The sequence below is a fragment of the Leuresthes tenuis genome, unplaced genomic scaffold (assembly GCF_036924035.1).
Source record: "Leuresthes tenuis unplaced genomic scaffold, fLeuTen1.0.hap1 SCAF_1, whole genome shotgun sequence".
Taxonomy (NCBI): Eukaryota; Metazoa; Chordata; class Actinopteri; order Atheriniformes; family Atherinopsidae; genus Leuresthes; species Leuresthes tenuis.
In genome coordinates, this window is record NW_027325355.1 from 5,761,456 (window position 1) to 5,789,074 (window position 27,619).

Consider the following 27,619-nt stretch of genomic DNA (forward strand, 5'->3'; position numbering starts at 1 on the left):
GTAGATGGATCAGCTGAAGGTCCAGATGCATCTCTCAGGTCCTGTCAGGTCTTTACTGGATTATTTCCTCTTTCTTAAGGACATCACTTTCAGATACTGTTAATCTGCTGTAGATAGTTTTTTAGGCCTCACACTTCTTCTTCTGTCCTCCACTTGTCCAGTTTCCTCAAATGTTTTAAGGACACACTGCACACCATGCTGAGATATGCCAAGTTTTCAGCTCATAGCTCTTTGGGAATCACTTTGTTGCTGTAAAAATACAATTTTCTGTCTGTCAAACTGTGTTATCTTTGGTGTTTTTCATAGATGCAACTAAAGAAATGGGAACAAATGATGTGTCTTTGTGACAGGCTGCTAGCAACAAAGTGCCTAAAGATCCAATTTAAAATGGCTTCTTTGCTAAGTTGTCTGTTATGTGTCGACACAACACTGGTTCATCCCTTGAGTTAGGAGCCTTTTTTCTGCTTGAATGATTCATAGGTCAGAGTTAAGTGGCTTAACAAAGAAAAAACACATTCCTCTGAAAATGCTCAGGTACCAGGACTGGACGGAAAATGTCCAAAGAAAGACTCTGAGAGACCTTCAGAAAGCTGGAGAACTATTGATCAGGACCACTTTAAAGATGACAGGACAGTCAGAAAGAAATGAGGCTGGATCAGGAGTTTGTAATGAAACTAATTCCCACTGTTTTGCCTTTTAATGCGATGCGATACAACCCTTATTAAACAAGTTTAATGACATGTAGCTAAATGCTGATTTTTGCTGTAAAATACTCCTGAATACTAAATACTCTGAGAAGTGTTGTGCAAGTTCAAACTTAAACTTGTTCAAGGCTGAGTTCAGTCTTCTTTCCCTCTTTTATAGCTGGCATCTGTTTTAGGACGCCACTTTCTGTCAGTTTCTGTCGTGCTGGCTGATGTGGGAGTGTTGCTGTGTGCTTCCAAACATATCTATAACTACACATGTCTGGAACTATCCAAATGCATTTGTATATATGGTGTTTCTGCCCGTGTCTGGTGCAGAAATCATTGCACAGTCTGAAGCTTTCACCTGAGTGAGCATTAGTCTTATGGGGAAAAATAAGAAAAATAAGGTCACAAAACTATGAACCAAAACAGATAATCAGACACAATAAACTGATAACGAGTAGGACCAAAACAAACACATAAAAACAGCCAGAGACAAAGTCATGAATCAGAACAGAGACAAAGCAGCCGTCTGGTATTGAGTCCAAGCAGGCTGAGGGGAAGAAGGCAGACTGGTCAGCCAAATGCACAATCTGTCCCAGGTGCAACCGAACCACCATCTCTGCACCACTTTGAGAAGAGATTATTTACATCTGTAGGATGCTGAATGTAAAGTGAATTAACTTTATGATAAATGACATCAGTTAATAATGTGGCTCAAGCAGTGCTTGGATGATAAGAATGGTTTTATGAACTTCTGAGGAATAAGTTGTATTTAAATGAGCGATAACTGTCTGATCTAAACTAAACTGTCTGTTTTTTTTTAAAGTGAGGGAAATTTCTCTATTTGGTGCAGCTAACATGAACACATGACAGATCGGCAGTAAAACTCCTTTTACAACATTAAATAAGAGGCGTCTGTGAGGTGAATATGGAGCTCCTGGTTGCATCAGGCAGGTCTTTGTCTCCTCTGTGAGGTAGTTTAGAGTTTTTCTGTGTGAAAGCAGCTGAAACTCTAAATGATGAAGATGTTTGATGTGTCTCACCTGCAGGAATCCTGAGCAGCGTGAAGACGTTCAGCAGGACAAAGACGGTCAGAGTACACTTCGTCATGGTTCACCTGGAGACAAACAGACAGATGTTAACATGTGGCATCAGAGCAGCAGCTAAATCAGCAGGATGATCAGCTGTCATTTCACATCTTTATGGTCCCACCAGAGCACAACAAAGCGTGAACCATCTGTACTTAAACTGTAATCTGATCTTAAAGACTCTTTGTAATTCTTAGTTCCACATTTGACCCTAATCAGTGTAAAATGAAAACGTTTTAACATCCTTAAAATATATTTAAAGTGGCTAATTGTTAGTTCTGCCAAAGCTATGGTACCTGGTTCTGGTTGTGGGTTCTGGTCCTGGCTGTGGCTCTGTGGTTGGGTGCTTTCAGCTCTCAGTCTGGTGTGTTTGAAGGTTTCTGCCCAGTTTTCCCTCCTCATGCCTGATCTGAGCTCTCAGCTGCTGTTTTTCACAGCAGGACGACACTCGACTTCATGAGGCTGCTAAAACAGCAGCTTCATTGTTTTAGTGATGTTTCCAGTCCAGTTGGTCGCGGGACAGACATCAGACCGCTCAGAAAAACACAACCGCTGTGAGAGGAAGATTTTCACCTTTGCAGCATTTTGCTTTGAACCTCTTAAAAACTAATGTGTTGAATGTTTGCAGCAGGAAAACCAAGAATATTGTCAACTCTTAAATATCTAAATAACATCAGTGATTAAACATCAGTGTCTGGATCATCACACGTGCGCGACCTTCCAGCTGTTTTTCAGCTTCCAGGAAGTCTGGTCTGTGATGGATCCTGATAGAAAAGCATGACTCAGTTATTTCAGAATAAAACTCTCTGCAGAAACAAGTTTTGTTTTAACGGAGTGGTGGAAGATTTACACATTTAATGGGGTAAATAAGTCCAGTCAGATATCAATATATGATCCAAATCTTCAACAATCAAACAAACAACAGTGTAGTAACATCTCTGTGAAACATCAGCATCAGATTCATTGAATCATTTACGCTTTAAGGAAGCACGGCTGCATTTAGGTTGAAGTTCAGCTTTATTATTGTGAATAATTAGCAGAGAAGACAGGAAACAGAACAGATATAATGAAAACAATATTTAGAATAGATAACACCATATTAACACAAACACTCAGTTCTGTTGCTTTCTTTGTATGATCCATGTTTTTTTAAAAGCTTTTGCAACACAAACTAAAACACATTTGAATAGAAAGACACATCTGCCTTTTTTTCGTAACAATTTGACCCAATTTTCTGAGGTCTTAGTGAGATGTATGAGACAGGCTTTGGTCAAACTCTCTGCTGGTGTCATCACAGAGTCATCACGCCTATGACAAGTTAACCAGGAAGAAAGTTTCTGACAGAACTCGACTGTCTCTGACAGAACTGAGTAATTCTATCAGTTTAAACCAGAGTCCCTAAACATTGGAGCAGAATCAGTGAAGATCTGTCAGCAGGTTGGAAATTCATCTTGGCTGATTGCAGCTCAGTGATTCCTCTCTGATATCACAGTTTGTCACATGTGCAGCAAACTAACTGCAGCTGACAGCAACTGAATGGTCTCAGTTGAAGTGAGCTGCAGAGAAACACAACATACTGATATTCAGTGTGAAGCTTTGACTGGAAACACACAGAAAAACAACATCCTGGAAGAATGGCAGCTTCCATCTTTAAAGGACTGGAAGAGGAAGAAGTTTCCAAGGAGTCATTTAGAAGAGTTTCAAACAGAAAGTGACTGAATCCATGAATCTGAAAATGTGTTTCTGAGTGAAAGAGACAGACATGTACAGACTGAACTATCTGTTCAACAGAGATTCTCTGACAGGAGGAAACTCTTTATACTCAACACAGAGACAACCAGGAAACAGGTGACCAGACTGTAAATCCAGGATGCAGAGGTTCTTCAGTGAATGTGGTGTTGAAGGTGTGGAGGTGGATCAGTGTGTCAGAGGAGACTCTGTAGAAGGACAGAGTGCCAGCAGGACGGTCCACATACACTGCTGCTCTGTTAGAGACAGAGGAGGAGGAGGAGATGATGTGTGTTTCTCTCTTATTGTGACAGACAGAGTAACCTCCATCAGAGCAGCTCAGACTCCAGGACTGATCATTCAATCCAAACACACAGTCATCACTTTCTCCTCTCCTTCTGATTCCTCTGTAACTCACTGATATTTCAACGTCTCCCCTCCACTCGACCTCCCAGTAACAGCGACCAGTCAGAACATTTCTACACAGCAGCTGAGGCCACCAGTAAAATCTATCTGGATGATCAGGATATGACTGATCCTCCTTCTCCACATGTGTCACCTTCCTGCTGTTGTCAGACAGTTTCAGTTTTCTGTTCACTGTGTTTGTGTCGATTGTGAGTTGACAGGAATCTGATGGAGAGAACAAACACAATCCAGCTGCAGTTATTGATCTATCATCTGTTCACTTTGATCAATGAGTGATGTGACAGTGTGAAGATGGTTGGATGTCATGAATCAGATGAAGAACACACTTACACTTCCTCAGACCTGGTGTCAACCATCGTTCTCCAGCAGGCTCCACCCTGAAAGGAGGAGGGGGGGTCAGAAAAACGAGGAAAGAAAAGAAAGAGAAGAACGATGGATGGAAGGAAATCTGTCTGAGCTCATTCTGATGTTTAAAAGCACCAAATGTTTTCTGCAGTCAGATTATGGAGATGAAGTTTCTGTCTCTGAAACTCTTCAAGTTTGTAAGAATTTTCACTTTGATTTTTCACTCATTTCTAAATCCAAATATGAGCTTTAAAAATTCCAATGAAATCACTTCAGTTTCTGACATCATGGTCTTTCCTGATGGTCACATTGTTTCTGCTGACTCCTCCTCTCAGTATGTTTCAGGGCAGCCAAACATCCAGATCCTTTCTCGGACCCATTGGTCCATCTGAATGCTGCACAGCCAACCAGGGGAAGACATTCATCTAGAAAAGTTAGACTAGAAACACTCCCCTCATTCCACCCTCCTCACTGAACATTAAAGGCTCAGAATAAGATCAGAGGAGAATCTATAGTCATTGGAAGTACATAATGTAGCCAAATTATATATCGCCGACACACAAGGCACCGACAATATATATTTATAGTGGACACACGTAGTGTGATGTGATAAGATATAAGGATTTATCCGAAAGTTCTCACTATCCGAATAAGCCTTATTTTACCTCATTTTAGGGCACCACCTTCAACCGAAGGAAAAGACAGAATCTTACGATTCTGGTATGTTAAATTAATAATCACTTATTAATTAATAACTAATAAATTCCAGTCTCATATAGTCGCTACTCGTGAATTCTCATTTTGTTGGACTTACACATACGTAAAGAACACATACACAAAAGCCGGTTGATTTTAAAGATGTATATATATGAACCATTTATTAAAATGACCAAAGTCATGAACCTTAAGACAACAGGAGAAATGCTTTGAATATGGATGATTATATAAGAAACACTTAGTGAACTGAAAAGAACTAAAGGGAGGGGATGGATGGATACCGGAATCATTCAAATAGTCTAGGTTTGTTACTATCTGAATTTAAAGGCTAACAACTTGGGTTAATTTATCATTCTAACGGCAAATTCTCTCGACACCCACCGCATACCGTCTGAAATGTAAGAACAGGGCAGATCTTACGGTTAGGTCAGCTCCGAAACCACAGGTCATCGCCAGAGGGTCCCACTGGGTCTCTCTAGGTTCCGCGTCTCGCGGCCTTTGTTGTGGTTGACTTTCAGGGACTAGACCGGTCGCTTTCCTGGCTTCCTTCTGATAGCTTGAAGACGAACGGGGTAGTGTGTCGGAATTCACCAAAGAATTATTAAACTGTCCAAGGGTCGAGTTGGTTTTGGTTGCTGACCAACTCTGATGAGGTGAACTTAAATTCACCAAAGATTGACAAAAAGGTTGACAAGCTGAACGCTGGCTCCTTTTGGTGATCAAAAATAGGTGAGGAGGCGTACAGCAGCAGAGTTTAAAACGTGCTATAGAGAGGAGACAGGATGACGGACGAACAAAAACGCAAAAATGTATCTTTCTACTACATTCTTCTCTTTCTGTCTTTGTTCGGACCTTCTTCTTCCATCTCATCTTCCTCTCCTGCCATTTTCAAAGACTCTCCGCCAGACTCTCATTCCATCAATTAGAGCTCACTGCTCTTCATCTTCTCTACTGATCTGGACCTTCAATATTCTCTTTCAATATTCCGTCCATGTTCTATTCAAGAACTTGTGCGATAACTGGGCAATAACTGACTTTTCCTTGCGGTTTCCGGAGTTTGATTCGCGGAGGCGGGGCATGACGTAGGCCTACGCTATACTTTCAGCCAATGGTATGCCTGAAACTGTTGTGACGTCTGCCTGGGCGTATTTTGTAAAGCGACCTGCAAGGAGAATTCGACTCCTGCATTCCTCCGTCTCATAAACATTTGTTCAGAGGATTCTAAAACACCATAACTTGTTAAGATATAAAGGGTAAAGATATAGCATAAACTTAGGATATAAAGACATCAAAAACAACATAACATAACATACATGATGGTTATGAGTCTCAAAATTCAGATATCTGTAATATGTGATATCTGGATATCTGTAAAATTATGAGGTATGAATAACGAACCAACCAATGTTATTTTCCTGTGTTAAATACCGAATACAATAAGAAACAGCTGAAGCATTGGTTAACAGTTGCATTATTTCATATAAAGGTGACATGTCATATGCAAGTTGTTGACTTGTTTTGGGATTCTATTCAGTAAAGGAAGTACACGGCTGACGGCTTTGCTTTGCGGTAAGACGTATTGCATCACTTCCTGTTGCTTAGTGTGTGCACTGTGACAGTTTTCGCTCGTCTTGAACTACTAATAATCACCTTATTTCTCCCTATAATTTACACATCTTGCATAGTTAACTCTATCGCATACTTGTTATATTCTAACGCTCACTTGTACAGATCTTTAGTCTTTATTTTTCACTTTTTAGCGGTGTGTATGGTTCTCTAGCTTAGCATGGCTACCAGTTCTCTTCCTCTATCTCCTGCTTTCACCTGCTCCGTGTGTCAGATGTTTAGTTACTCCTCTGCCTCCTTTAGTGGTAATGGTACATGTAACAAATGTAGTCTTTTTGTAGTTTTGGAGGCGAGGTTATCTGAATCGGAAGCTTGGCTCTGCACCCACCCGATAGCGAGCCAGGCCCCTTTAGTCCTAGCTCTGTTAGTCGTCCCCGAGCAGATCCCGAGCAGCCGGGATTTAAGAGTGGCTGGGTGACTGTCAGGAAGAGGAGTCATCGTCCTAAAGTCACCATCAAATAGAATAGTTTCAAATAGAATCTGTTGGTTTCCTTAGCTAGGATATTATTTTTTGAATTGGCTCTATAAGAATTAATTGGATTATGATTACAATGAATTGAATTCCAATTGGTTTGAATTGGACTATATTACTTAAGTGCCTTGAGATGACAATTGTTGTAATCTGGCGCTATATAAATAAAATTGAATTGAATTGAATTGAATACTACGGACCACTCGGGGGCAATGTGGCTCCATAAGCTGATTAGTAATTTTCCAAAATAATAATATCTTCTGTATCGTTCCACGTACAATCATGAAAAAGGTATTAAAATGCAGCTTGTGATATCACTGAGAACATGAAAGAACTTGTACAAAGATACAAAGCACATTTAATACAGTTTCAAGATTCAGCTAAAAAGTGATTCTGGGTGAGATCCTTTTGAAAGGTCCATGCTGCGACTGTCTCTGGCTTGAGTCAGAGTCGGGGCAAACTGTCACCATTGTTTACTTTGACCCAGATAGGGTCGGAAGGGTCCTGTTCTGGTTTTCCCCAATACTCTCCTGAAAGGGTCCGTTGTTTGTTCAGCTTAGTTAGCACAAAGCTATTAATGCATTAACTAAATTTATGGCACAAGTCTGTGGAAAGAGGGGCTGAGAAAACTCCCCCAAAATGCTTTTGTGGGCAAAGGTTGTTGTAAATTTCTCTTCTTTGATGTATAAATCCCCCATCTGGTATTTCCACATTGACCATCCCCACAAAAGAATGTTGCAGTCATTTAAAATCTTAAGTTTGTATTAAATTCCACACTTGAGTTCGCTACAATTAGCTGCCAGGTGTTGTGGTTTTATTGATCAGAATCACTCATTTATTTCAGCGTGATCACTTTTCAGAAATCTGAAACAGACTGAAAAACCTCCAGCCTCTTCCTCTCCTCCCCCCAGTGTCCCTCTCTTTCTGTTTCTCTGGAATTCCTTGGATAGTGTTTATTGTATTATCCGCTACTTTTTTTCTTTTTCTTCATCCCAGCCAGAGATGGGATGAAGAACAACCAAACACAGCTCCAGTTCAACTTTGGTCTACTTGGTTCTCATCTGGAAGGACGGTCAGAACCACAGAAGGGCAGAACTCTTTGGACATGGTACTGTGTGATCTCTGAGAAAGCTCATCTGCTTCCACAGTCTGACTGCTACACACTACACTAACACAATGACATCAGCTACTGGGACACACAAACACAGTCAGATGTAGAGCTATCTGGCCTTAAGACGAGCATCAGCTGTGGAGGAACACCTGAGCACAGAGACTGAACAGCAACACAGAACCACGTTAACAGAGGACACACTCAGTGCACACACACTGGCCACTGAGACGGGCCTCTATCAGAGATCATGGCTCCCTGTGGAGCAGAGAGGATGTGGAGACACAGCTACACTTTCTAACACAATGTGACTCATTCTAACAGCTGCCTGAAAAGGATCTGAAGAAATGTCCCTTCATATAGCCACAGTTCTCCCTTCTGCCCAGCATGGAGAAACTGCCCGTTCTGTTAGGAGAAATGAAGCAGAGCTGGACCAGTCTTCAGAGAGCTGTGTGGAGAACCAAGGACTGGATCTGGTTCTGATTCTGAGCTTTTATAAGGGCCACATCTGTCAGCAGGAACATTCAAACACTGTGAAAAGTCTTCCAGAGCCACGGCAGGATCAGTAACAGAGAATATATGATCAGAGTCATTTCAAACATCCTGAAGATTCAAATGCTTCTCATTTCCTGTACTGACCATTAGAGACTGAGTGATTTTAGTGTCTCTGATACAGGTGATGGAGCAGTGATCACTAACATCACAAACTCCAGAGGCAGGGATCTGAGTGCTCTGTCAGTGACTCTGATATCAAGTCATGTGGAGCTCAGAGGATTGTTGAAGTTTGCTCTGGTGGCTTTATCTCTGAGCTGAAACACATCAAGTTCCACACACTGTTCTTTGACTGTGTTGGAGCTGTCAGAGAGCCAGTCCAGGTGAAGATCCCCCATGTGGGCGTATGGAGGGAGAGACACAGGTCTAATCCACATGTTCATATTTCCAGATGTACGGTGAACATGGTTTTATAAATCTTTGTGCTAAGCTATGCTAACATGTCCTGGGCCCATCTCTGTATCTGATCCAGGGTCAGAGGACCAACAGACACTTCTCACTGTTGTTCCTGCAGATGTTCTCCTTGGAGACCTCCTCCATAAATATCTGCTGTTTCTGTTCAACCAGTGTTTCTGCTGTGAGCAAAGGAAAAAGGCTCCTACATGTGTGATTGTTCATGTAACACTCAGCAGGAAGCAAAAACACAGGGCTGAGTGCAGGACAGAGAACATGTTTCCAGCTCTTCCTCCTCTATCAGACATTGTGTGTGGCTGCAGCAGGCCTCTCCATACCTGAGTTTGTGTGGATCCTTCAGTGCAGCTGTCAGCAGCTTCACTCCTGAGTCTCCTGGATGGTTGTAGCTCAGGTCCAGCTCTCTCAGATGGGAGGGGTTGGAGGTCACAGCTAAGGCCAGAGAAGCACAGCCTTCCTCTGTGATCAGACAGCCTGACAGGCTGCAGACACACAAAACAACACAGAAACTCTGAGAGAACTGCTCTGAAACTGAAGCTGAATGTCATAAAATGTTTAGATTATTGTGAATATTTCAACATTTCACTCTTCACTGTACTCTCACTGTTTCTCTTCACTCTGCACACCACAGACTTCCAGTACACCCCAGAGTCCTGTCATCTCCACAGATATTCTGCTGACTCTGCAGCTGTATCAGTCAGCACAGTTACGTGCACATTTGAGTGGAGCTTTGCTCGCAGACTGACTGGACCATTTAACAGGAACACCATCCTTGTAACTGTTCACATGCAGAGGAGCAGAATCCAGTTACTGACTGAAGTCTTTCTGACGCTGCTACTCTGTGGGCTGAGTGAGAAACATCTCATAGTTGAATATTTTCCCAACAGAGCACTTTGCTCTCAGTCAGCAGGTTTACTTGTGGTTCCCAGAGTTTCTAAAAGTAGAATGGGAGGCAGAGCCTTCAGGTATCAGGCCCCTCTCTGTGGAACCAGCTGCCAGTTTGGCTTCAGGAAGCAGACACCCTCTCTACCTTTAAGATTAGGCTTAAAACTTTCCTTTGTGATAAAGTTTATAGTTAGGGATGGCTCAGGTGACCCTGAAACATCCCATAGTTCTGCTGCTATAGGCCCAGACTGCTGGGGGACCTCCCATGATGCACCTCTCCTCCTTCTGCTCTCTTTACTCTCCATGTATATATGACATCATTGCTGTCATTAACTTGTGTTTCTCTTTCTCAGCAGATATCTCTGGCCTGGTGTTATGGTGCTTGTTGTCCCCTCTTTCCTGACCTCTCAACCCCCAGCTGGTCGAGGCAAATGGCCGCCCTTCCATGTTCTGGTTCTGATGGAGGTTTCTTCCTGTTAAAAGGGAGTTTTTTCTCTCCACAGTCGCCTCATGCACGCTCAGGGCGGGAGATTGGATCAAAGAGACGTTTCAGTGCAATAACCATACAAATATAATCACTTTGCTCCAGTGAAGTGTGTCCACATTTAAAGGAGGTTTGATGCTCACATTTAGGGGAAAAAACAGCTCATATTTCTGTAAAGTAGTTTACTTTGGGTATGTAATGGATCTGTGTTTTAGGACAAATCTACAGAAATGGAAAGGAGTTAAAGTAAAAGAGCACTTTGGTATTTATTTAAACTGTGTGTGTTATATTTCATTATCAGAGTTATTTAAGCCAGATAATCAAAAGTAAGAACAAATCAACCTCTTTCACTGATCAAGGTACCTGGAAGCTGTTTTTCATCCATTTAAGCCAGAATTATATCAGCTCTCAGCTGAAAAGTTCATGAATCCTTACCTGAGTATTTCCAGTCTGCAGTTTTGACTCTTCAGTCCAACAGAAAGCTGCTTCACGCCTGAATCCTGCAGGTTGTTGTTACTCAGGCCCAGTTCTGTCAGAGTGGAGGACTGGGACCTGAGAGCTGAGGACAGAGCTTCACAGCTTCTCTCTGAGAGGTTACAGCAATTCAGTCTGAGAAGGAAATGAGATGGAAGGAAATAACTTGATCCATTAATCAATCAAACTACATTCATATTTGATTAGTGGAAGAATTCTGTTTCACTGTTTGTTTCAGTTTATTTGTTAATTACATTAAAGTGATGGAAAATGTCTACAAGTGCTGTCTTAGCTCAGTAGATGGAGAAAATAAAAGATGTATCTTCTGCTGTTATTTGGCTCATCCTGTTTTGTTAGTGATGATCTCAGCTCAGCAAAGAACACCATGGGAGCAAAGCATCTTCTCACACTAACAGTCAGCTGTTTTGCCGGCACCACTGTGTTATCTTCATCAGCTCATATGAACAAATGTGGCTGTTAAGGCCCTCGGCCTCTGGAGAACTCACTCAACCTCCCTCCTTCATGCAAAGTCGAGTGTCATCATCCAGCAAGGATTGGCTCTTTTGAGCCTTCTGCCCTAAATTCCTCAGGTTTATCTTGTCTTTTTGGTCCCCTTGTTCACTCAATAAAGCTTTAAACTCCAGCTTAGCATGTGGAAATACTTCATGTAACTTCCCTCTAACCCTAGCTGAGAAGGGCTCTGTAGCTGCAGCCTTTGTCTGTCACTCTGCAGGCTGCCATGCTTTCTGTAGGACTGACACACATTTCTTCCAAGAAATCAATACATAAAGGACAACTTGTTTTTCTCTTACATCGACTCACTTTGAAAAGTTCCCACAGAAAAGTACATTTAAAAGACTTAAACTGCACTTTGGTTATTTATTTATTCATTTGTTAGAGTTTCTCGTGTTCAAAACAGACAAAACAGACAGCAAAACTAAATCTACACTTCAGGACGTTCTGTGATAGAAATATTCTGATCCTTTATGCCCACATAATCATTTCTGCTTCTGTGTAACTGCTTATGTTGACGTATGCATGAGATTAATAGCTGCACTCAGAGATCACCACTGTCCGCTCTAAGAACTGAGTGTCCCACAGCCTTGGCGGTATCAACACCACTATCTGCTCCCTGCAGGACAGAAGGAAATGTCTCATGCATAGACGCAAGCATCCGTCTTCTCTACCCTATAAAAGCCTCCTGAGAACTCTGTATCTTTGAACATTTGCATCACAGCTCCTGTATGTAAATGTTCCCTTGCTGCAGGATAATTAAATGTCCTCTGCTTTTGAATTTCAGACAGTATTCTGAGTATTCTTATTCGTTTTCCAGACATACTGAAAACATGCAGTCATCATGACTCTGAGGAGTCTGGGGAGGAAATATCAGAGAAAAACAGCAACATTTCTGTGGACTGTGTGGAGCTGTTTTTGGAGAGCTTCTAGATTTAGTCTGACAAAAGGCTGTAAAATATCCTTTTTTATGCCATTTTAATATTTGGACTCAGACTTGGGGAGCAGCAAGGACTTGGAGATCCTGATTGTAGTCATCTACAGGCATCTGTTTATAAAAATAACTTAAACATGATATTTTTCCATTGTGTTCAAACATGTCTTCTTCACTTCCAGTAACACTTAGAAGGATTCTGTCTGTTTGGGAAATATATTCAGCTTCTGATTCACTAAAAGATTATGTGGCTTTGTCGCCCGTTAAATGGCAGGAAACCAGAAGCTGCACATCTGTCTAATTCACAAGCGTTTAAAAAAGGGTCAGGGTCATTAGCAAATAACCATACAGATATCATAACTTTGTTCCAGTGCAGTGTGTCCACATTTAAAGGAGGTTTGATGCTCACATTTAGAGTAAAAAACAGCTCTTATTTCTGTAAAGTAGTTTACTTTGGGTATGTGATGGATCTGTGTTTTAGGACAAATCTACAGGAATGGAAAGGATGGACATACTGCATCTCAGTGTGGTCTGCTAGCTGTACTGAAGTAGACAGGAATATGCTGCAGAAAGTGGTCAACACTGCAAAGAGGATCATCAGCCGCCCTCTCCCCTCCATGGACTCCATTTACAGGGTTTTATAAATCTTTGAGCTAAGCTAGGCTAACATGTCTTGGACCCATCTCTGTATCTGATCCAGGGTCAGAGGACCAACAGACACTTCTCACTGTTGTTCCTGCAGATGTTCTCCTTGGAGACCTCCTCCACAAATATCTGCTGTTTCTGTTCAACCAGTGTTTCTGCTGTGAGCAAAGGAAAAAGGCTCCTACATGTGCGATTGTTCATGTAACACTCAGCAGGAAGCAAAAACACAGGGCTGAGTGCAGGACAGAGAACATGTTTCCAGCTCTTCCTCCTCTATCAGACATTGTGTGTGGCTGAAGCAGGCCTCTCCATACCTGAGTTTGTGTGGATCCTTCAGTGCAGCCATCAGCAGCTTCACTCCTGAGTCTCCTGGATGGTTGTAGCTCAGGTCCAGCTCTCTCAGATGGGAGGGGTTGGAGGTCACAGCTAAGGCCAGAAAAGCACAGCCTTCCTCTGTGATCAGACAGCCTGACAGGCTGCAGACACACAAAACAACACAGAAACTCTGAGAGAACTACTCTGAAATTGAAGCTGAATGTCATCAAATGTTTAGATTATTGTGAATATTTCAACATTTCACTCTTCACTGTACTCTCACTGTTTCTCTTCACTCTGCACACCTCAGACTTCCAGTACACCCCAGAGTCCTGTCATCTCCACAGATATTCTGCTGACTCTGCAACTGTATCAGTCAGCACAGTTACGTGCACATTTGAGTGGAGCTTTGCTCGCAGACTGACTGGACCATTTAACTGGAACACCATCCTGGTAACTGTTCACATGCAGAGGAGCAGAATCCAGTTACTGACTGAAGTCTGTCTGATGCTGCAACTCTGTGGGCTGAGTGAGAAACATCTCATAGTTGGATATTTTCCCAACAGAGCACTTTCTCTCAGACTGCAGGTTTACTTGTGGTTCCCAGGGTTTCAAAAAGTAGAATGGGAGGCAGAGCCTTCAGTTATCAGGGCCCTCTCTGTGGTACCAGTTGCCAGCTTGGCTTCAGGAAGAAGACACCCTCTCTACCTTTAAGATTAGGCTTAAAACTTTCCTTTGTGATAAAGCTTATAGTTAGGGATGGCTCAGGTGACCCTGAAACATCCCATAGTTATGCTGCTATAGGCCCAGACTGCTGGGGGACCTCCCATGATGCACCTCTCCTCCCTCTGCTCTCTTTTCTCTCCATGTTCATATGACATTATTGTTGTCATTAACTTGTGTTTCTCTTTCTCAGCAGGTATCTCTGGCCTGGTGTTATGGTGCTTGTTGTCCCCCAGCTGGTCGAGGCAGATGGCTGCCCTTCCTGGTTTTGGTTCTGATGGAGGTTTCTTCCTGTTAAAAGGAAGTTTTTCTCTACACAGTCGCCTCATGCACGCTCAGGACGGGAGATTGGATCAAAGAGACGTTTCAGTGCAATAAACATACAGATATCATAACTTTGTTCCAGTGCAGTGTGTCCACATTTAAAGGAGGTTTGATGTTCACATTTAGAGGAAAAAACAGCTCATGTTTCTGTAAATTAATTTACTTTGGGTATGTAATGGATCTGTGTTTTAGGACAAATCTACAGAAATGGAAAGGAGTTAAAGTAAAAGAGCACTTTGGTATTTCTTTAAACTGTGTGTTATATTTCATTCTCTTCATTATCAGAGTTATTTAAGCCAGATAATAAAAAGGCAGAACAGATCAACCTCTTTCATTGATCAAGATACCTGGAAGCTGTTTTTTCATCCATTTAAGCCAGAATTATATCAGCTCTCAGCTGAAAAGTTCATGAATCCTTACCTGAGTGTTTCCAGTCTGCAGTTTTGACTCTTCAGTCCAACAGAAAGCTGCTTCACGCCTGAATCCTGCAGGTTGTTGTTACTCAGGCCCAGTTCTGTCAGAGTGCAGGACTGGGAGCTGAGAACTGAGGACAGAGCTTCACAGCTTCTCTCTGAGAGGCTACAGCCACTCAGTCTGAGGAGGAAATGAGATGGAAGGAAATAACTTGATCCATTGATCAATCAAACTACATTCATATTTGATTAGTGGAAGAATTCTGTTTCACTGTTTGTTTCAGTTTATTTGTTAATTACATTAAAGTGATGGAAAATGTCTACAAGTGCTGTCTTAGCTCAGTAGATGGAGAAAATAAAAGATGTATCTTCTGCTGTTATTTGGCTCATCCTGTTTTGTTAGTGATGATCTCAGCTCAGCAAAGAACACCATGGGAGCAAAGCATCTTCTCACACTAACAGTCAGCTGTTTTGCCGGCACCACTGTGTTATCTTCATCAGCTCATATGAACAAATGTGGCTGTTAAGGCCCTCGGCCTCTGGAGAACTCACTCAACCTCCCTCCTTCATGCAAAGTCGAGTGTCATCATCCAGCAAGGATTGGCTCTTTTGAGCCTTCTGCCCTAAATTCCTCAGGTGTATCTTGTCTTTTTGATCCCCTTGTTCACTCAATAAAGCTTTAAACTCCAGCATAGTATGTGGAAATACTTCATGTAACTTCACTCTAACCCTAGCTGAAAAGGGCTCTGTAGCTGCAGCCTTTGTCTGTCACTCTGCAGGCTGCCATGCTTTCTGTAGGACTGACACACATTTCTTCCAAGAAATCAATACATAAAGGACAACTTGTTTTTCTCTTACATCGACTCACTTTGAAAAGTTCCCACAGAAAAGTACATTTAAAAGACTTAAACTGCACTTTGGTTATTTATTTATTCATTTGTTAGAGTTTCTCGTGTTCAAAACAGACAAAACAGACAGCAAAACTAAATCTACACTTCAGGATGTTCTGTGATAGAAATATTCTGATCCTTTATGCCCACATAATCATTTCTGCTTCTGTGTAACAGCTTATGTTGACGTATGCATGAGATTAATAGCTGCACTCAGAGGTCACCTACCTTGGCGGTATCAACACCACTATCTGCTCCCTGCAGGACAGAAGGAAATGTCTCATGCATAGACGCAAGCATCCGTCTTCTCTACCCTATAAAAGCCTCCTGAGAACTCTGTATCTTTGAACATTTGCATCACAGCTCCTGTATGTAAATGTTCCCTTTCTGCAGGATAATTAAATGTCCTCTGCTTTTGAATTTCAGACAGTATTCCTGAGTATTCTTGTTCATTTTCCAGACATACTGAAAACATGCAGTCATCATGACTCTGAGGAGTCTGGGGAGGAAATATCAGAGAAAAACAGCAACATTTCTGTGGACTGTGTGGAGCTGTTTTTGGAGAGCTTCTAAATTTAGTCGATAAAATGCTGTAAAATATCCTTTTTTATGCCATTTTAACATTTGGACTCAGACTTGGTGAGCAGTTTGGAGATCCTGATTGTAGTCATCTACAGGCATCTGTTTATAAAAAAAAATCACTTAGACACCTGATTGAAGTCAGGTGACACGACCTGGCTCAAAGGCCACATCAAAAAGGAGGAAGCACACGGTTTTAAGGTTTACAAAACAAGTATTTTATTTATTAAAGTAATCCAAGTCCAAAACTAAACTGAATATGCAACAAAAGAGTAACTGTGAGGAGTGGCAATTAGTTGCAGTGATGTTGTACATGGAAAATGTGCTGTCAGTGTGTTGTATGGTGCAAAACTTCAAAACCAAAAGGTAATGCCAACAGAACCCAATATACGCTGCTGTCCTCAAGGAGCAAGCCTCTCCCAAAGGGACAGGGACAGAGCTTTTAATCACTACCTCACAGAACGACGTTGCACTGAGTTGCACTAATCAGAGCCCAGTGCTCCAGTCAGCTCAGGATCTGAGGGGAGATAAAGAAACATACCCACACAAGGCCCCGAAAGACACCCAAAGGGCCGTGACACGAAGTAACTAACTAATGATATGGGAGCAAATAAACTCCTTTAATTAATCAATGAAACAAATTGACTCTAAAATTGAAAAATAATTGTCACCATGTTCTTCCTCAGAAGAACTGCTGAGTTTCTATTTCCAACAAAGTATCATCTCATATCACTTGTAAGATGATATTTTGTTGTGAACTGACACTGTAGATAAACTAAAGTTAATTTGAAACTGAGTTTAATGCTGATTCTGCTGTTTTTTTCCAGTTAATAAGTATAGAATGTATTTAAAAAGAAATGTATCTATGTTTGTACTCACAGCACTTTGTTGGAGGCTTTGACCACTGGCAGCAGCCTCAGAAGAGCCTCCTCTGAAGCAGAGTATTTCTTCAGGTCAAACACATCCAGATCTTTTCCTGATGACAGTAAGATGAAGACCAGAGCTGACCACTGAGCAGGAGACAGTTTATCTGTGGAGAGACTTCCTGAACTCAGGGACTGTTGGATCTGCTCCACTAGAGAACGATCATTCAGTTCATTCAGACAGTGGAACAGATTGATGCTTCTCTCTGCAGACAGACTCTCACTGATCTTCTTCTTGATGTAATCAACTGTTTCCTGATTGGTCTGTGAGCTACTTCCTGTCTGTGTCAGCAGATCACGTAGGAGACTCTGATTGGTCTGCAGGGAAAGACCCAGGAGGAAGCGGAGGAACAGGTCCAGGTGTCCATTTGGACTCTGTAAGGCCTTGTTCACAGCACTCTGATGGAGATGTTTTACATATGGTTCATTGAACCATTTAGGCCACCAGTGGGTTGTTTGCTGCTCCATCAGGTTGACTCCAGAGTTGATGAAGGTCAGATGGACATGAAGAGCAGCCATAAACTCCTGAACACTCAGATGGATGAAGCAGAACACCTTCTCCTGGTACAGCCCTCTCTCCTCTTTAAATATCTGTGTGAACACTCCTGAGTACACTGAGGCTGCTGAGATATCGATGCCACACTCTGTCAGGTCTGATTCATAGAAGATCAGGTTTCCTTTTTGCAGCTGCTCAAAAGCCAGTTTTCCCAGAGACTCAATCATCTTCCTGCTCTCTGGACTCCAGTGTGGATCTGTCTCAGCTCCTCCATCATACTTGACCTTCTTCACTTTGGCCTGAACCACCAGGAAGTGGATGTACATCTCAGTCAGGGTCTTGGGCAGCTCTCCTCCCTCTCTGGTTTTCAACACATCCTCCAGAACTGTAGCAGTGATCCAGCAGAAGACTGGGATGTGGCACATGATGTGGAGGGTTCGTGATGTCTGGATGTGGGAGATGGTCCTGCTGGCCTGCTCCTCATCTCTGAATCTCTTTCTGAAGTACTCCTCCTTCTGTGGGTCAGTGAACCCTCTGACCTCTGTCACCATGTCAACACAGTCAGGAGGGATTTGATTGGCTGCTGCAGGTCGTGTGGTTATCCAGAGGCGAGCAGAGGGAAGCAGTTTCCCCCTGATGAGGTTTGTCAGCAGCACATCCACTGAGGTGGACTCTGTAACATCAGTCAGGGGCTCCTTGTTGTGGAAGTCCAGAGGAAGTCGACACTCATCCAGACCGTCAAAGATGAACACAACCTGGAACTCTTCAAAGCTGCAGATTCCTGCTTCTTTGGTTTCAGTAAAGAAGTGATGAACAAGTTCCACCAAGCTGAACTTTTTCTCTTTCAGCACATTCAGCTCTCTGAAAGTGAATGGAAACATGAACTGGATGTCCTGGTTGGCTTTGCCTTCAGCCCAGTCCAGAGTGAACTTCTGTGTTAAGACTGTTTTCCCAATGCCAGCCACTCCTTTTGTCATCACTGTTCTGATTGGTTCAACTCTTCCAGGTGGGAGTTTAAAGATGTCTTCTTGTCTGATGGTTGTTTCTGCTCTGCCTGCTTTCCTGGATGCTGTTTCAATCTGTCTGACCTCATGTTCATCATTGACCTCTCCAGTCCCTCCCTCTGTGATGTAGAGCTCTGTGTAGATCTGATTCAGAAGGGTTGGGTTTCCTGCTTTAGAAATCCCCTCAAACACACACTGGAACTTCTTCTTCAGAGCAGATTTAAGTTTAGGCTGACACCTGTGAAGAGCCTCTGAAAGACAGAAAAACACATACAATTATTTTTCTGTCATTAAGCAGTTTATCGTGTCAAAAATAAGTCATCAAACTCCATGTAAGGAGTTCATGTGTTTTGTGACTGTAATGTGCCTCTTTCAAATGTTTGTCTTATTTATCTGGTTCTGGTTCTGCCAGAGGTTTCTTCCTGTTAAAAGGGAGTCGTTCCTTTCCACAGTTGCCACAGGCACGCTCAGGACGGGAGATTGGACTGAAGACAACTTTCGGTGCAATCTGTTGGTTTCCTTAGCTAGGATATTAATTTTTTGAATTAGCTCTATATGAATTAATTGGATTATGATTACAATGAATTGAATTCCAATTGGCTTGAATTGGACTATATTACTTAAGTGCCTTGAGATGACAATTGTTGTAATCTGGCGCTATATAAATAAAATTGAATTGAATTGAATTGAATTGAATTTACTGCAAATGAAGCTGCTGTTTCATCATTTCAGATTAATCTCATAATGTTTTATCAGTTCGGGGAATGAAAGAATGTGTTTATTCTTCACTGATATTACACAAATTAAATCTTAATGTTCAAGTTCATATAGAATCATTCAAACGCCCTGTAGGTGGGAACAATTAAAAGAAAGTGAACTCTGTGGAAACAACGATAAAATGTGTACATCACCTTCATTTATCACATGATACCACAAGTTACAAGTGAGTTAAAGTGAAATCTGAAGCTTTGACCCATACAGTGAGAGCATCTGAAAGTGCTGTTTGCTTCCATCTGTGGCCTTAGATGGAAGAGTCACTGCAGAACACACAATGTTTCTGAGAGGCCATCTTGTGTTGAATCATTTCTGTCCTGTTCACACTTTTCTCTGACAGGAATATAGTTCAAGTGATTCCATTCCATTTCAACAGTGGTCATGCCATATCTGCACAAATAACACAGAGCAGAGGCTCTTCCTCTATTGTAACTCATCAGATTGGCTTCTTGTTTTTCTGAGTTGCCGACATCACATACCTGTTGATGCTGATGAAGCTGATGTAGCTGCTCCAGCCGACAGGTCCAACACATTCTGTGATGCTTGTCCTGTTGGAGGAAAGTTAATCTGAAATCAATCATAAAGAATTCCTCCTCACATAACAACTGTGTGGAATCAACGAGCCGCAAAGTTTGAACTTTCAAAGTAAAGCTTTTAGTGTTTGATACATGCTGTAAAACATCGTCTGTGTGCTCCACACATACTTTTTAATACTTTGTTCTTCCTCTGACTAACCTTTATTCATCTTGATCTTGTTTAAAATGTAACATGTTCAATGGTATACATCTCAACCATCACATCCACTGTATCCAGTCTTTCTGCTTTCTCCAGACGATACTTTCTGATGGCTTCAAATACATCCAGTAACTCAGGATTCTGAAGGTACCAGTGGAAATGTTTTAGCTCCTGTTCTCCCAAATCCTCCATGGTTTCCAGCAGGATCTGAATTGGTGTTGGTTTAAGTCTGTAAAAATGACACTGCTCCCCTACTAATGGCCTTCTCAGACGTCATAAGACAATCCCACCACTTCACTCTGTAACCCATTCACTTCAACGGCTTGCATTGTGCAATTATGGTTTGTCACTGTGAAAAGTGCAAGTCAAGGCAAAACTGGAGGACAAGCTGGTTGTGTGGGTGAATTATTAGCAAAGATCCCTCCTGCACCCACAGAATCACTGTCAGTGCAGGGGTGCAACATGAATGGGAACATGACAGATTAACCCTCCTTATTGACTGCATATAGCCTACAACACATACCAACCAATAGCTTCCTGCCTGCCAACAACAAAATAATGTGTCTATTATGCTCTGTACTTTGCCTCCAGTGTGCTGAACTCAGGCTAAGCACATGTCACACTTGGTCTTAAAGGACCCTCATGGATGTCAGCTCTTTAAGAGAAGTTTCAATTATTAGTCCAAAAGACTAATCTTGTCAATACAACTGAATATAAAGATATAAGCCCTTATTACAGAAATATGTGGCTTTACCTTCTTGTGCTGATGGGCCAGATAACAAACGCAGCTGAGAGGAAAGTGTACGATCTAATTTTTGAAGATGTTCCATCATCTTCCTGCAGGCTTCCTCTCCTTTTCTTCTTACATCATCGATGAGTCTTCGTGCCTTATCTGCTCTGTTCTGGTTCTTCTCGATTATTGCTTCTTTCTCCAAATCACTGAAGACACCATCTGCTAAGAGGGCATCAAGCAGCTGCTTGAGGATTTCTGCTGGGACCCTCGTCACAAACTCCATTCGTATTCTTTTGAGTTCGCTCTCTGCAAGATGTCATAGACATGAATCTCACATAAACTTTGGTCTTTTCAGTAAATTCTTGAAATGTAAAAAATAATTAATCATGAATACTTCAGGGGTTCATGTACATTTTGAAAGCTGACACAGTAAAGTGCTGGATAATTGGAAGCAGGAGCCCAGAGAGACAGTCAGTGATGAATGATGTCATGAACATAGCTTTCATCATGCTTTTGTTGATAAGGGGATATCATATACCTGTGAGGCTGAGGGAAGAGGAGCTCGGTCTGTGTGGAAGATTTCCCAAGAAGTGTTTCTTCCTAATACCACACACTCAAACCAAGTGAGCAAATGGGACCAGAGTGTTAATGTAAACAATATGATCATGATATAAAAGGCTGAACATCAAAGTATTCCAAAAATTGGGGTAAATTTGGTTGGATTTGGTTTTATGAACCTTCCAGACTCTCAGAGTCATAGCTGTTGTCCATGTTTCAGAACAAAGATATCTTGATCAGAAATGGTTTGTTCTATATTCAACCAGATTAACAGTTACTGCTAACTGAAGGCTTAAGGACCCACAAAGAAACAAGCAGGGCTGTGATTTGGTCAGTTTGAGCATCATGTGTCTCTGCCTCACTGATGTCTCCATGCAGAACCTGTTGGACTCCTACCTGCTGAAGGTGGTGGAGCTGCCTGGGTTGGAGGGCCCTCCAGGTGCTCCACAAGTGTCTCCATCTTTGCTCTGAAGAAAAAAAAGGTCTCTATAATGCAACAAAAACTAAAAAAACTGATGCAAAACTAAATTACTAAGTATGTAACAAGAGTGTGTGAAGAAGTTTTCAAATATTTCACCATGAAGCCAATCTGAGTATAAATAGGCCTATAGGCCTATAAATAACACACCAAACTTAGTAAATTAATCCTAAATAATGATAAAATAACGTCAATAGTTTTAAGTCGAGACAACTGAACAACAACAGAGCAGGACAACAACAACAGGCCCTCCCTCCCTGCTAGTCTGGAGTCAGTCAGTCAGTCCAATGGCAGGACAGACTATTGTCTGTGACATATGTGACATATTCATTTTATATAAGCAAACTTTCATGAAGCAAACACTAAAGCTGAGTTTGTAATGAACAAATCCTAGCCAGGTACATAACATTTATCCGAAGCTAGCTAGCAGGACAAATAAACAAACAAAATGTTACTCCTCCAGCTGTCCGGCCCACATCACCAACACATGCCTTAACTTTATCCTTAGAGCGTTTTTCTTCCTCCAATTTCTTTTTCTCCTGCTTTTCCACTAATATAACTTATTTTTGATGCCATTACGACGTTTGTCTTGTTTACTTTTCTCGCTAACAGGAATGATGGGTAGATCAATCATTCCCCTCATACTTGTCGACGGCCGGCGACACCACTCAATGTGTGACAGTGCTGTCCAACAAATGTGACCTAATACTGCCACAAAAATACCAGCAACAGTTCCACTTTGCAGTTTATTTTATTTATGTCCTACATTTGTTTTTTATTAATATAAGCGATGTAATAAATACATGAGATAGGTACAATAAATACAGGACATTTTAATTCTCCTCAGATGAGACTGAACATGCAGAGGTTTGTGGAAAACATCCAACACACACCGCTTCACATATGAACATAGAAATGGATGTGAAACAGAGCTGAGCTCACATTAAACACATGTTGGAATAAAAACTGTTCAAACTGACTCTGCTACATTTTACTCTGTTACAACATTTACACTCAGCTCACCTCTGAAAGGATGGATGTTGGTCTGATTTGAAGTCACCCTCGCGACCCATTGACAGATCGCTCTTCATGGACACACAGCTTGGTTCAGGTTCAGGTTGCTTCCTGTGAATAAAGGTGGTTTGGTGATGTGAGTGCTGAGCTCTGACATGGAGAAGAGTCATGGACAGTTAGAGATGCTCATCTCACCTCTGAGCTTTGCTCTGGCTCTCATGTTCCCCACACAGAGTGGTTTTAGTGTCCTCACACTGATCCATGCTGCTGAATTCACATCAGCTCACACACACTTTCTACCTTCATCTGCAGAGGAAACACAAATCATTCATCTGCACATCAACTCAAATCCTCCTCTCCATCATTTGGGCTGTAAAAAGAGCAGCTGCTGTACCTCCATCAGTCCGGCATGGAGCTACCACCCAGCACACTCATGATGATGATGGACCATTACGTACATTTACTGACATGAAACAGGACGGAGATCAGCTGATTTAATGTCTGAACCAGAAACTGACTAATATACTGTTAATAATAGAACATTCTACCATGGGAAGGTTCCATCTTTGTCTGCAGGTTCCATCTTATGTTTAAAAGTACAAATAAAATGTCCCTGATAAAAACTTGAATGAAACTTTTTAACTTTTAGTTGAATTCAACAAACAAAAAGAAACAAAAATGAAGGATTATTACTCCCATACAAAGGAAAAATCTGAATAAAACATCACAAACTGACCCATAAAGTAGACAGAACATCTGAATCTACTTAATTTCATCATTAGACAATATTAGTGGATTATATGTTCCATCAGAGCTGCACACAGCTTCATAACTGACTACAGTCAGACACATTTAACTGACAGTCATGTTATTTTATTCTGAAAGGTGACACAGGAAGCAGCAGGAAGCTGCTGTGTCTGACTGTAATGGAGGAGCTGATGGTTTCATTCTATGAAGATCAGTTCTTCATGTAGAAAACAAACATCATCAGCTGATCATCGTGTTGTTTGATTCCAGTTCATCAATAATCTGATAATCATGCAGATTTGTCTTAAAACTCAAAAGTGATCAAAGTTTGTTCTGAAATAAGAAGTGAACATGTTCCCCAAACATTACAGAGCAAAAACAAACAGCTTACAGGTTACAGGAAACCGTTCTGTTGTCATCAGAGAGTCAAAGCAGATGAGGCTGGAATGCAGCATCAATCAGATCCGGCCTCTCCCAGAACATAACATCACTGTGTGTAAAGTCATCCTCAGCTCAACTCATTTTTCCAGCCCATGAATTTGATTAACTGAGGACTTAAAATTGAAAACGTTCCTAATCCAGGTTTACCTTCAGCTGAACAGCAGCAACAAGTCTCTGAAGGTCACAATAAGTTTCTGTGATGCCTTAACAAGCGTTTCTGTGAAGAGATGCAGAGCAATAAAAGATTCACTGATCTCCTCTGAAAAGGAAGAAATGTAAAGTTGAAACATGAAAATTGTTGAGGAAAGCTAAAGTTCTTTAAGTAGAGTAAATATAGTTTATTGCTTCCAACACATGAAGTTACAGAACCAGACAAACACTCAGAAACTGAGCCAGATGCTGTGCTAACAGCCAGAATTCAGCACACTGCGGGCTGGGCTTACAGTGGATGCTCTTTGCTCAGGTAAAAGCTACAAATCCTAGAAAAGCTCAGATAAAGTTCTGCAGTGACTGTATCTGCCAATCAACAAGCCAGTGTTGTTCTGAAATATGATTCTTTGCTAAGTCTGATTTGGTCTGTAGTTAACCTATTACAGCACTGTCAGATGCATTCAGCTGGACTTCTGCTCAGTGGGTGTTATAGGGGGATAAATCCTTCACAAAGACTTTCCACAATCTTAGAATCTGTAAAAAAATTAACTTTCCATCTGCTTTTTTAAAACTTACTGTGGACAGTTCATACCATTTTTGGATTTCCAGTCATAACATCAGTGAGTCCTTTAAAACAGATGCCTGTGTTTTCTTTAACTCCACATTGTTCTCAGACTGAGTCAGAGGAGGAGGAGTCTGACAGCTTCAGATGCTTCATCTCCTCTTTCAAACCCTCCTTCTTATTGTCTCAGATTACAGACATGTTTCCCTCTCTGAAGGCAACCATCCCTAACAGTGCCTGTGGGCAGCTGCTCATGTGGAACGTCCTGTAGTGCACTGCGTCGGCTGCATTCCTGCCTGCCTCAAACAATGGGTCAGAAAAGACTTTACAGTCTTGCAGTCATGTCAATTGAAAAAGACGAGCTTCAGCCTCTGAGTCACAACAGAGTGATAGAGCCATTTGTCACCCTTAAAAACAGACGGAATTCTTTGCTTCCATCCACCAAGTAACTCGCAATTGGAGCCATTTGTTTCTTGTTAATGCTGTAAATATGCTGTTACTGTGCAAACCTGTGATAGTTTTTGTACTGTATTAAAGAAACGGACTGAAATAATAATTAATTATTTCTCAGTCTACGTTAGCTGTTTGTGAAGTTTTGTGCTCGTGCGCTACGTTCACTCACATCCTGTTCCTCTCTGGGGGCTAAGCCCCCCCTGTCCTTAAGACCTAGTGACGCCCCTGACATCAACTCAAATCCTCCTTCCTTTTAAGGGTTAACATGTTGCTGAATAAATTTTATCTTTAGTAGGATCTACTCTTTCATTTTCAACCATTCCAATAATTTGGTTAGATTTTCATCAGCAGGAGCAGCTCTTTACAGAGTTTTTATGCATGCAGCCCCTGATCTTAAACATCTCCTCTTTTTTTTTCCTGCAGACACCTGAAAAACAGCAGCATTTGTGCTCTGAAAGTAATGAATAAATATCAACAATAGAAACTAAAGGATGATTTAAAGAATTATTTCTGTCTGAATGTGAAGTCTGACTGAAAGAGCAGCAGAATCCCACACTGCAGGTTCTGATTGGTCCAACTGGATCCTGCAGCACAATGCAGGAAGTGAAAAGACTGAACCACAATGAACACTAAACCCCTTCATACATACACTGCATCACAGCTTCATAACGGAAGGTCTGACAGGAAGCTGCTCTTTCTGACTTTAAAGGTGGAGACGACACTTTGATTCCAGGAAATAAAAACATGAAGCAGTTTGTTTGAGAAGGAAACAAATAAAAAAAATATCTTGTTGTTTGATTCCAGTTAATCAATAATCTGATAATCATCTATATTTGTTTTCAAACACAAACTGATCAACGTTTGCTCTGAAATAAGAAGTGAACATGTTCTCCAACATTACAGAGCAGAAACAAACAGGAAAGTCTGAACTTACAGATTGTTCAGAGCTAAAGAAGGAAAAGAGTCTCCGCTCGACAGACTGAGACACAGGTGAGCTGCTTCCTGGAACCAGTCAGAGCAGAGTTCCCCTGTGATGGAGTGAGGACTGATAAAACCTGTCTGACCAGTGGAGTTCATGTTAAAACACATCTCCAAGTTCCTGAACAACAAACTGATCCGAAAACATTTATTCTGCCGTTCTCTCTGAATGAGCAATGAGTTTCTGTGTCCGACTTTAATGGAAGAAACCACAGTTAGTCCCACAAATTAAAACACAATGGGATTTATTTTGTGAATAAAACAAATAAATCACATTATGTTTCTAATCAATAACAATGTAAATGATAATCATGCAGATTTATCTTCAAACTCAACAGTGATCAAACTGGAGCTGAAATAAGAAGTGAACATGTTCCCCAAACATTACAGAGCAGAAACAAACAGGAAAGTTACTGAAGACAAAGTTCAGACTCACAGTTTGTTCAAACCAAGTGTTGAAGAAGACGAGGCTCCACAGACTGAGACACAGGTGAGCTGCTGCTGGAATCAGTCAGAGCTCCACCCCTGATGGGGGCAGGACAGGTAGGAGGGAGGAGCAGCAACAGGATCTGATTTCATCTATATCTCTGAGTTTAACAGCAGCTTGTAACCTTGTTGTAACATTTCTGATTTGTTTTGAAATGAATGAACAGTTTCATCAGTCTTACTCTCACTCCTGACTCCTATCAGCCATCATCTGCATATTTCCTCCATCATGCCTCACTGAGCAGTTTTCTCACATTAGGTAGGGATCATGATGGAGGTCAGAATGGTAACTGACCATCTCACAGCCAGTCTGGGACTTGGAGGCATCCTGCTTTGGTATCAGGCAGACTGGTCATGTTGACTCTTAAGCAACAATCAGATGGAGGAGGGAACATGCTCATTAACATCACTGATGGTGGATAGAAAGAGAGCATTTTCTGTCCATCTGAGCATGAATAGGACTGAAACAGATGACCTGGCTGAACACTCCCTCTACAACATGTTCCTGCTTAAGTTTGAAGCTTTAAAAGTATTCTGACACCTCTGAAACTTGTTGTGTTTCACACAGCATGCCTTATTTATTTCACGATGACTGTGTTTGAGGAGATTAACAGAACCCGTAAACATCTTACTGTTTGATTGTGCTGAAAATGTAGAAGAATGACCCGAATTCATGGTGAGAAAAGTGTTGAATGTCTGCAGCTTATTATTCTCCCGCTTCCGTCACGTTTTTCGGCGCGCTACTC

At 41.6% G+C, this 27,619-nt stretch overlaps 2 protein-coding genes across 5 annotated transcripts in view; one reads left to right on the top strand and one right to left on the bottom strand.

The window, feature by feature from the left end:
• LOC140290739 (NLR family CARD domain-containing protein 3-like) overlaps positions 1–24,506 on the bottom strand; it is a 49,162-nt gene extending 24,656 nt beyond the window's left edge. The window contains exons 1-13 of one of the 4 annotated variants that reach the window (XM_072379480.1): positions 24,195–24,506; positions 23,252–23,362; positions 23,066–23,167; positions 21,961–22,031; positions 21,028–21,312; positions 20,018–20,086; positions 17,221–19,015; positions 14,880–15,053; positions 13,412–13,573; positions 10,967–11,140; positions 9,483–9,644; positions 4,262–4,308; positions 3,581–4,135 (exon numbers count right to left, since the gene is read on the bottom strand). In XM_072379480.1, coding sequence (XP_072235581.1) covers positions 3,600–4,135; positions 4,262–4,308; positions 9,483–9,644; positions 10,967–11,140; positions 13,412–13,573; positions 14,880–15,053; positions 17,221–19,015; positions 20,018–20,086; positions 21,028–21,312; positions 21,961–22,031; positions 23,066–23,167; positions 23,252–23,319 — 3,645 coding nt within the window. In that variant the 5' untranslated portion in view covers positions 23,320–23,362; positions 24,195–24,506 and the 3' untranslated portion in view covers positions 3,581–3,599. Of the gene's footprint in view, positions 1–2,919; positions 4,136–4,261; positions 4,309–9,482; positions 9,645–10,966; positions 11,141–13,411; positions 13,574–14,879; positions 15,054–17,220; positions 19,016–20,017; positions 20,087–21,027; positions 21,313–21,960; positions 22,032–23,065; positions 23,168–23,251; positions 23,363–24,194 lie in introns of those variants that run through there. The other 3 variants (XM_072379403.1, XM_072379590.1, XM_072379533.1) reach the window with 3 other exon arrangements.
• The window catches only part of LOC140295535 (NLR family CARD domain-containing protein 3-like), a 173,162-nt gene that overhangs the window by 100,094 nt on the left and 45,449 nt on the right, over positions 1–27,619 (top strand). The gene's annotated exons all lie outside the window — the stretch shown is intronic.